At 41.1% G+C, this 11,061-nt stretch overlaps 1 protein-coding gene across 1 annotated transcript; it reads left to right on the forward strand.

Moving 5' to 3' along the window:
* The first annotated feature begins 575 nt into the window (after positions 1 to 575).
* Positions 576 to 10,022, forward strand: LOC106561936 (uncharacterized). The gene is made up of 4 exons (XM_014126367.3): positions 576 to 693; positions 2,115 to 2,966; positions 8,671 to 8,844; positions 8,988 to 10,022. The coding sequence occupies exons 2-4, from the start codon at positions 2,138 to 2,140 to the stop codon at positions 9,107 to 9,109; spliced, it is 1,125 nt and encodes a 374-aa protein (XP_013981842.3). The 5' UTR covers positions 576 to 693; positions 2,115 to 2,137; the 3' UTR covers positions 9,110 to 10,022.
* Positions 10,023 to 11,061: the final 1,039 nt, after the last annotated feature.

The following is an 11,061-nucleotide window of genomic DNA, read 5'->3' on the forward strand; positions in this document are numbered from 1 at the left end:
CAGTAATGTTTCTTATCGATGGCGGTTACGATGTCGTTTAGGACCTTGAGCGTGGCTGAGGTGCACCCATGACCAGCTCTGAAACCAGATTGCATAGCGGAGAGGGTGCGGTGGGATTCGAAATGGTCGGTAATCTGTTTGTTGACTTGGCTTTCGAAGACCTTAGAAAGGCAGGGTAGGATGGATATAGGTCTGTAGCAATTTGGGTCAAGAGTGTCACCTCCTTTGAAGAGGGGGATGACAGCAGCTGCTTTCCAATCTATGGGAATCTCAGACGACACGAAAGAGTAGGAATGTTCCGAGGACCTGGGTTCAGATGCTCTGCCCAAAGGGGTAATTCAGGTGCTGCCTACCTGGAAACCGAACTGAACTGAAATAAACTGATGTGTAATGTACATCTCAGGAACACAGAAGATAAACCGTAAAACCATGACATGTCTAAATAACCTTAGTTACCCTAGAGCCAGTACCATGTTACCATTTAGAGATTGGCTGGATGACAGGGTGTTTGTGTCAGGTGTAAAATCAGGTAGAACAGGTTCCTGGTTATTCTGATCTGAATTCCCTGCACTGCACTGCCCCTTCCCTGGCCTATTGTTCCCTCTCTCTCATACTCTGGCTGTTTCGCGGAGAGATCTCACTGCCTTCCTCACACCTGTTAGCTGTAACCACCTGACCGAGCACCAGAAAAAGGTATGTGGCGATGGTGATTTTAGTAACGTAGCGCTATTTCACCATTTCTTCTGTGTGGGAGATGTATGGTAGACGTCGAGTTGTGTGACACTTATATGTGTTTGGTATTTTTGTAAGGTTACAGTCTTGCCAGAAATCTGATTAGTTCAATGATAACGCCACAAAATCCGATTTGTTAATGTCATACCACTTTCAAATGAAACAGAATGATCATATTGGGGTGATGGGGTTTAAAGTTGCTCTTAGTAGTTGTCCACCAGTCAGGCAAACCAATATACATGTGTCATCCCATCCAGACTATTCTTTTATAAATGCAGATTCAGGTAGTTGTCAAGCGTACATGGGTTTTTTTGGTTAATTTCTGAGGGGACTCAAATGGTGTTATTAACCCAACTTTATTTTTACCAAACCAAATATGTAAAGTTGGAAGAGGACACAAACCGAACACAAAGACACTCAGAGTGATTGAAGGAGGATAACATTTCACCAAATGGATGGTCTACAATGGTGGTCATGATACTTTCTCTATGCTTAAATTTAAATAAAATAAAATAATGTAAGATAAGTAGTCCCAACAGACGGAATACATTATTTCAGATATGTTATTTTATTTCTATCATGCTATCAAAACCTATTCAACCCTTGGCTTTGAGGATATTTCTGAAGGGGAAATGCTAGCCAGACATTCATGTGTGCTTTGACAACACTGCAGAATGCATATTTAGTATGCTAACAGGAAATATCGCTGTTCATCCCCAGATTGACTCAACTAAAGTACATGGGAGTCTCCCCATAGTTACACCTTGAATGATTATTGCATTGACATTCATTTAGTCTATTGTCCCCAAAACTGACTTGGCAGACTCTTATAATACAAGTTCTGGGAGATTTGATTACAAAAACATTGGGAGTTTGCTTGCATTCAGGGGAAATAATTGTTCTCCTAACCCTGACCAGGCCTTATAAAAATTGAGGTCAAAGCCAAACTGATAGCATCAACACTTTATCTCCTGGATTGGTATGAATAGATTATAATTCTATTAAAAGATAACGATAGAGTCAAGTCAGCCAAACCCCCATTGAGAGCTTGCTTTTTTTGTATTACAGGGTGAGTATTTATTTCAGAACATGGGGAATATGAAATACTTTATGGGAATCTTGGGAATTCATAAAGTCCTTGTCTCGCCTTAATCAATTTAACTATTCATACATTTAATTCATTCTTGGTGACTGGTTGCCTAAGAAAAATTATGTACAATACTGTATATTCTCTACTTATAATCAATGGTAGCCTGCAGACCATGGGACATTCGAGGCCAAAATGGGATAATTTTGTGTTGTTGTTGACATTTGTGGAGAACCAACCTTGACTCAATGTATCTAACAAAAATACTTTTGTTTACGTGTTGATTGTTGTTTAGAACACGAACGAGAGAGACAGGATATGGACCTTTATTCAATCATCACTGCTGTTTTGCTTCTGCAACTGCAAGGTTTTCATGTGGCCTTGCTCCAGGCACCAACAAACTCTCCAGGACGGACGATTGATCAAAGTTGGCTTCGTCAATGGTTCAAATCCAATCTCAACAAGACATCACAAGCTCAGTCGGATGGCATTGTTGATATGAACCAGGAGGGTACTGAGTCAACAGATAACTCTGCTTTGGGTATCGCAGATGGTTCCATGTTCTTTAGTGGGGAACAGGACACAAACGAGACTTCAGGTGATGTGACGATTGGCACCACAATGCCACCAGGGTTGCCAGATGCTACAGCAGAGGACCCTGAATTGCCAGCGACCGCTGTTGAATCTCCAGAAACCACTGTTGCACCAGAACCCCCAGTGAGTATTGCCTTAAACTCGAGCCAAGTTTCCAACGCGACTGGAGAGGACAGTGGACTCCAAACTACCACCACCACTCCAATCACAGAAAACTCAAATGGCTCTAATTCCATGTCCAATGACACTGAATTGAACGAGACAACCACAGCTCCAGACACCAATAGCACAGAGGAGGCCGGTCCAGATCCTGATGCTGAGAACCGGGTAACCAACAGTACAGAGGACTTCCATAATGTAACGACTGCAGTACCAGAAGGACCAGAGCCACCAAGTGAACCATCCACAGCTTCCCCCACCACAGAGCTCCCCTTGGACTCACCTGGGACTACAACTGCCAAAATCATCCCAGAAACTACAACAACCACAGGTCCCAGCACAACGACAGACATGATGGAAACTGGTGCCGCTTCAGGGAACAACTCTGCGAGAGGTGAGGAGACAGTGTCTAAGTATCTGGTACATTCTTTGTCTCAAGGGTACTGCTGTGTGCACCTGTAACCTACTTACTTGCTTGGTCAAGGGAGCCTGTAACAACTTTTAGGGAAATACCAAGAGACCACAACAATGTTTAAATTCGGGTGTGTTCACTTCACATAACCATTGTGATATTGTTTAAAATGTTTTGGGAGAGGCACTAATGAATGAGTCAGCAGCCAGACAAAGACAGAGCAGTCAAAAAGTTACAAATAACCACCGAGTATTAGATTTGAACATCGGAGGGACCTAGTTAGAAGGTAACACAATATCCAACAACGCTCGAAGGGCAGTTATGTTATATCACCATCGTCTTTTTTAGAAACCGCTTTCTTTCCGGTCTCTCCCTGACCCACATTTGACAGATCTCTATTTTTTTTCATTGTCAAAGCACAACTCCCTTTCTTTCACCGGCTGGGCTGGGTTGAGTTTCAGACACTATCTGCATGCCCATAAGTGGAGGCTTCCATTACAAATGCCTTCTCCAGGGGACAAAATACCCCTTGTGTTAGCCTGTCTACAGGAAGGAGGAGGTCAGTAGCTGAGGTTCATTACCGCAGTACAGGGCGTGAGAGTACTACTCTCCAGTTTCTAACATACTAAACGAGGGAATTTTTGAGTGGGTGACTGGTGACATTCATTAAAAGGAGGATATCCCCAATTTTGAAAGGTTATAAATTATTTACGAGTATTTCTTCTTGTAATTCAAATTCAATTGCATCCTTTTCAAAAACGTACACACGATTTGCCAGGTACAGTCATGAATTTGAATATGTAGTAACTACTTCTGTCAAACTTGACTATAAATACTTGGAAAAGTGTGCTGAAAAACATTGTTACCATTGGGAGAAACCTCATATATTTCAGCCAGTGATTAGTTTATACTGTGGCTTGTTTGACCTGTTTGTTTACCTCATTTGCATGTTGCTTTACATATTTTCCATAGTTAGTACAGCATGCTAGTTATGCATCGCAGTCTTTTTATGCAATACCTATTCATCAATTGACAACACGTACTGGCTATTACCTTTTCTTTAGGGAACATGGAGAGAAAAGGTGTAGAGTTTCACACAACCGTGTCACACAAAAGTACACAATATCTGGACCTAGATCATATTTTCTCTATTCATGGGTTGCACCTCCGTCACTTGGTAGCGTCACGCCATTATTACACTAAAAATAAAAGATTCCAGGAGGATCCTTTAGGGATTCTTCAAAATGAAATTGTAGGTTAACCCCTATAAGTTATTCAAAGAACCCTTTAAAACGAGTCTGGCGTGTTGCTGTTGATGTCCTCTGTAGGCTATGAATAGCCAGAATGATTTTGCAATGCATGGTGATCTAACAGGTTTCCTGTTATATTCATCAGAGGTGTAGGGAAGGTGAAGTCTGTGAATACAAGAAATGTATAATTATACAGATGATTAACAAAGTGTGCACACAACAGTATTCATACCTTGGTTTTTGTGGTAAATGTGAATGAAAAAAAGGTCACCTCCATGACCAAGGCCCTTCTCCCCCAAGTGCTCAGTTTGGCCGGGTGGCCATGTATATTCCCTCTCAAACCGATACCACAACGGCCCTCAAATAACTTCACTGGACTTTATGCAAACTGGAAACCACATATCCTGAGGCTGCATTTATTGTAGCTGGTGATTTTAACAAAGCAAATTTGAGGAAAACGCTACTGAAGTTCTATCAACACATTGACTATAGTACTCACGCTACTCCAACTTCCGTGATGCCTACAAGGCCCTCCCCCGCCCTCCCTTTGGCAAATCTGATCACGACTCCATTTTGCTCCTCCCTTCCTATAGGTAAAAACTCAAACAGGAAGTACCCGTGCTAAGGACTATTCAACGCTGGTCTGACCAATCAGAATCCACACTTTAAGATTGTTTTGATCACGCAGATATGTTGTGGGTAGCCTCTAAGAATAACATTGGCGAATACACGGATATGGGGACTGAGTTTATCAGGGGGTGTATAGGAGATGTTGTACCCACTGTGACTATTAAAATCTACCCTAAACAGAAACCGTGGATAGAAGGCAGCATTCACGCAAAACTGAAAGCATGAACCACCACATTTAACCATGGCAAGGTGACTGGGAATATGGCCGAATACAAACAGTGTAGCTATTCCCTCCGTATGGCAATCAAACAGGCAAAACGTCAGTATAGAGACAAAGTGGAGTCGCAATTCAATGGCTCAGACACAAGACATACTGTATGTGGCAGGGTCTACAGACAATCACAGACTACAAAGGGAAAACCAGGCACGTCGTGGACACCGACATCTTGCTTCCGGACAAGCTAAACACCTTCTTCGCCCGCTTTGAGGATAACACAGTGCCACCAACGCGGCCTGCTACCAAGTACTGTGGGCTCTCCTTCTCCGTGGCCGACGTGAGTAAGACATTTAAGCATGTTAGCCCTTGCAAGGCTGCTGGCCCAGACGGCATCCCTAGCCGCATCCTAGCCGTGCCACTTCCTAGCCGTGCCACATCAAGAAAAGAAGGTGGAAAGCTTCAAGTTCCTCAGAATACACATCACTGACAAACTGAAATGGTCCACCCACACAGACAGTGTGGTGAAGAAGGTGCAACAGCGCCTCTTCAACCTCAGGAGGCTGAAGAAATTTGGCTTGGAACCTAAAACCCTCACAAACTTTTACAGATGCACAATTGATAGCATCCTGTCGGGGTGTATTACTGCCTGGTACGGCAATTGCACCGCCTGCAACCGCAGGGCTCTCCAGAGGGTGGTGCAGTCTGCACAAAGCATCACCAGGGGCAAACTACCTGCCCTCCAGGACACCTACAGCACCTGATGCCACAGGAAGGCCAAAAAGATCATCAAGGACAACAACCACCCGAGCCACTGCCTGTTCACCCTGCAATCTCCATGAAGGCGAGGTCAGTACAGGTGCATCAAAGCTGGGACCGAGAAACTGAAAAACAGCTTCTATCTCAAGGCCATCAGACAGTTAAATAGTCATCAGTAGCACCTTAGAGGCTGCTGCCCTATATACATTGACTTGAAATAACTGGCTAATAACGGAACACTGGTCACTTTAATAATGTTTACATATTTTGCATTACTCATCTCATATACACTGCTCAAAAAAATAAAGGGAACACTTAAACAACACAATGTAACTCCAAGTCAATCACACTTCTGTGAAATCAAACTGTCCACTTAGGAAGCAACACTGATTGACAATAAATTCCACATGCTGTTGTGCAAATGGAATAGACAACAGGTGGAAATTATAGGCAATTAGCAAGACACCCCCAATAAAGGAGTGGTTCTGCAGGTGGGGACCACAGACCGCTTCTCAGTTCCTATGCTTCCTGGTTGATGTTTTGGTCACTTTTGAATGCTGGCGGTGCTTTCACTCTAGTGGTAGCATGAGACGGAGTCTACAACCCACACAAGTGGCTCAGGTAGTGCAGCTCATCCAGGATGGCACATCAATGCGAGCTGTGGCAAGAATGTTTGCTGTGTCTGTCAGTGAAGTGTCCAGAGCATGGAGGCGCTACCAGGAGACAGGGCAGTACATCAGGAGACGTGGAGGAGGCCGTAGGAGGGCAACAACCCAGCAGCAGGACTGCTACCTCCGCCTTTGTGCAAGGAGGAGCAGGAGAAGCACTGCCAGAGCCATGCAAAATGACCTCCAGCAGGCCACAAATGTGCATGTGTCTGCTCAAACAGTCAGAAACAGACTTCATGAGGGTGGTATGAGGGCCCGACGTCCACAGGTGGGGGTTGTGCTTACAGTTTGGCATTTGCCAGAGAACACCAAGATTGGCAAATTCGCCACTGGCGCCCTGTGCTCTTCACAGATGAAAGCAGGTTCACACTGAGCACGTGACAGACTTGACAGAGTCTGGAGATGCCGTGGAGAACGTTCTGAGATGAGATCCTCAGACCCCTTGTGAGACCATATGCTGGTGCGGTTGGCCCTGGTTTCCTCCTAATGCAAGACAATGCTAGACCTCATGTGGCTGGAGGGTGTCAGCAGTTCCTGCAAGAGGAAGGCATTGATGCTATGGACTGGCCCGCCCGTACCCCAGACCTGAATCCAATTGAGCACATCTGGGACATCATGTCTCGCTCCATCCACCAACGCCACGTTGCACCACAGACTGTCCAGGAGTTGGCGGATGCTTTAGTCCAGGTCTGGGAGGAGATCCCTCAGGAGATCATCCACCACCTCATCAGGAGCATGCCCAGGCATTGTAGGGAGGTCATACAGGCACGTGGAGGCCACACACACTACTGAGCCTCATTTTGACTTGTTTTAAGGACATTACATCAAAGTTGGATCAGCCTGTAGTGTGGTTTTCCACTTTAATTTTGAGTGTGACTCCAAATCCAGACCTCCATGGGTTGATAAATTGGATTTCTAGTGATTCTTTTTGTGTGATTTTGTTGTCAGCACATTCAACTATGTAAAGAAAAAAGTATTTAATAAGATTATTTCTTTCATTCAGATCTAGGATGTGTTGTTTAAGTGTTCCCTTTATTTTTTTGAGCAGTATATATATACTGTATTCTATTCTACTGAATCTTAGTCTATGCTGCTCCGACATTGCTCATCCAAATATTTATATATTCTTAATTCCATTCCTTTACTTTGGATTTGTGTGTATTGTGTGTATTGTTGTGAAATTGTTAGATATTACTTGTTAGAGCTAGAAACACAAGCATTTCGCTACACCCGCAATAACATGCTTAACACGTGTATGTGACCAATACAATTTGTTTTGATTTGACTCAAGACATTTCACCGTTTCATTTTTAATTCATTTCTAAAAAAAAATATTTTAAATCCACTTTGACATTATGGGTAGATCAGTGAATTTAAATTCCTTTTAAATTCAGGCTGTAACAGAACAAAATGTGGAAAAAGTAAAGGGGTGTGAATACTTTCTGAAGGCACTGTATTGATTGCGTGATAATTTCACAAATGACGTGAAACGACAATGAAATACTGATACACTTTACACTTTTCATTTGCCCTGACATTGGTTAATTATTGGTTTCACTAATAGGTTCAACGTGATTAAATAGATGGAAAACTTTTACTGAAATGCAATGAAACCTGTTATTTTCACACATGGTAATTGCACTGATTGTGGTAGCCTAATTACATGGCTGGGAAATAGTACTGTCTATTGAGTTGAGACTAGTCATGTAAAAGGGTGCTCTATATCCTTTTGTACGTTTATTTTTAAAACACACATTTTCGCCTCAATTATCGGAAGAATGGTACTTTATTTGGTTAGTACCAAGTATATGGTTTGTACTGTATATGATTTGTAGATGTTCAATAACTGTCAACAACATTTCAACTTACTGTCCTCTAATCCTAACCTTTATTCTTACCCTAACACTTATTCTTAACCTATCCCTAACGATAACCGTAACCGTAAGCACTTGCCTATCAACAGATACTTTGTTAATAGTATGACCATCTGTAGATAATCTATATAGAACAGTCCAAATAAAGTATGACCAGAAGAATATTTTGCAATACATAAATATGTTATTCCAGACAAAATGTATTGCACCATATATTAGAATTGCACCAATATTAGAATGTTGTATTTGCAATGTATTTTTTTTGTGATGAATGTATTTTTGTTTTCAAAGGCTTGGCCTCAGATGCAGTGCAGAACAAGAAGAGTAGTGAGGCATGGGGTGCCATCCTGGGCACAGGAGTGGCAGTGTGCTTTGTAGCGATGGTGGTCTATGTCATCTGGAGAAGGAGAGGCCGACGGGATTTCACACACAGGAAGCTTGTTGAGGAATTCCCCTCAGACCCAGGTAGGCAGTTCCCTTGGAGATATTTCCCTTTTATGATTTCCTGGCATATTTTCTATCTGATAGGACTGAATAAATTAATAGGAAAGCACCTGTTATCATAAATCGGCCATGCAAAATGTCACATCTCTGTTTCTCACTCCTAGTTCAACGACTGGACAACAGTGAGCCTTTGGATTTGAAATATGATGGTTCAGCTTACTACAATCCTGGATGCCAAATGGACAACATCCAAATGGCCAACTTTCCACGAGGACATCAAACTTGAAAAGGATTCCAAGTCTCACCTTAAACACGTTAAAGAAGACTTTCATATACAAAATACTTATTGAGACCCAACATATGCAATAACGTGCATAAATATCTATAACAGAATGTTAAGTCATAGATTTTTATTTAATTTTTAATTTTTTAATTTTTTTCCTTCTAAGGGGTGGATCAGCTTAATATTGCGGAAAGATTGTTGCTTCCATCAATGTAATTGTCTGCATCATTTCCAATCCCCCATATATTTTTGGGGATAAATATATATATCCATATACATCACAGCATAGATATACACATATATACATAAACATACCTATATAGACATACTTACTTTTTTTTAGAATATACCTTTATTCCCCGCAAACCCTACCGCCCTTCCCCCAATTGGAGTAAACTAATAAACAATAACACTTAGGCTTCTACCTTCAGTATATGCATCTTTTACACATTTTTACAGACACAATCTATTTTACAATAGTTATATTTTGTTTGTTTTTATTCCTTCCTCTATTTCTGATGTCCATCCAGTTTGATTTCGATTTGTAACTGTGCTATTTCACAAACGTTCTGAACCTATATACATTTTACAGACCCCGTATGTTTTACATTGGTTATCTTGTTATTGGTCCAACCCTTCAGCTCCATTCAACCCCTCCCATCTGTCACTCAACACCATTCATTTTGGATTTCTATTTGCCATATATTTTTCAACTGCTTGACAAAAGTACTGAACCTTTCTATTCTCATAGCTTCTACAGATTGTAAATTAAAAATACATTTTTTTGCAAAAATAATTATATTATTGATTGATTGACTATGGCTTTTCAAATGTTAAGTCATAGATTTACTGCACCCTAATGCATTGGTTATGTGGGCTTAGGGGTGTAAACCAATAAACTGTGGGAATTTGAGAATGTGTTTGGAGTTTATTTATTATTATTTTGGAAAATTGGAATTATATGTTTACACACCTGATTTAAGGTTTTGTTGTGTTTTTATTTCCAAAATTACAACCACTAGAACAAATACAAATTTTACGTAACTTAGACATACACTTAAATCTTGCATTGATCTCAATGGAAAAAATATAATGCATGGATCTCAAGTTAGGATTCTAGACACTTCAATTCAGTCTATAATAGAAGCAGCAAAAGCCAAAAATTAAGACTTGATTGTCTGCTATATTTCCAAGATGGTTTGACAAAGGGAACTAAAAATGTCTTAGACATGAAGACCTGCACTCAAATAAGGTTATTTCTGTACCTTTATTCTAATTCACAATTTAGCCACAGGTCAACTCAATATTGTCACGGTTGTCGTAGGGTAAGGACCAAAACGCAGCGGGAATATGTACACTCATCTTCTTTATTGTGGACAAAGAAGGAAAAACCCCAAACAAACACGTATACAAAACACAACGACGACTAACAGGCCGGTAAGGCACAAAGATATACACAGCACAATCTCCCACAAAAAACCCATGAAAAACAAACTCCTAATTATAGGACCCTCAATCAGAGGCAACAATAACCAGCTGCCTCCAATTGAGAGTCCAACCCCAATTAACTAAACATAGAAATACAAAAGACTAGATTGAACATAGAAATATACTAACATAGAACAATGACTAACAAACCCCGGACTAATAAATAAAATACCCCTCTACCTAAACACATACACAAAACACACCCTGAACCACATAAAACAAACACCCCCTGCCACGTCCTGACCAAACTACAATAACAAATAACCCCTATACTGGTCAGGACGTGACAAATATAAACATTAACATACTGTTTAATAATTTGAATACATTTGAATCAACCCAAATTAGAAGTTATTATTATGCTGTCTGTTACATCCTTTCTCAAGGTGCTTATGTGTAAAGAGCAATTGCCACTGCTATTATTTTTAATGGCTGACTATTAAAGCCAGGGTCGGAAGACCTTTTGA

The sequence above is a fragment of the Salmo salar genome, chromosome 11, assembly GCF_965601325.2.
Source record: "Salmo salar chromosome 11, fSalSal1, whole genome shotgun sequence".
NCBI classification, from domain to species: Eukaryota; Metazoa; Chordata; class Actinopteri; order Salmoniformes; family Salmonidae; genus Salmo; species Salmo salar.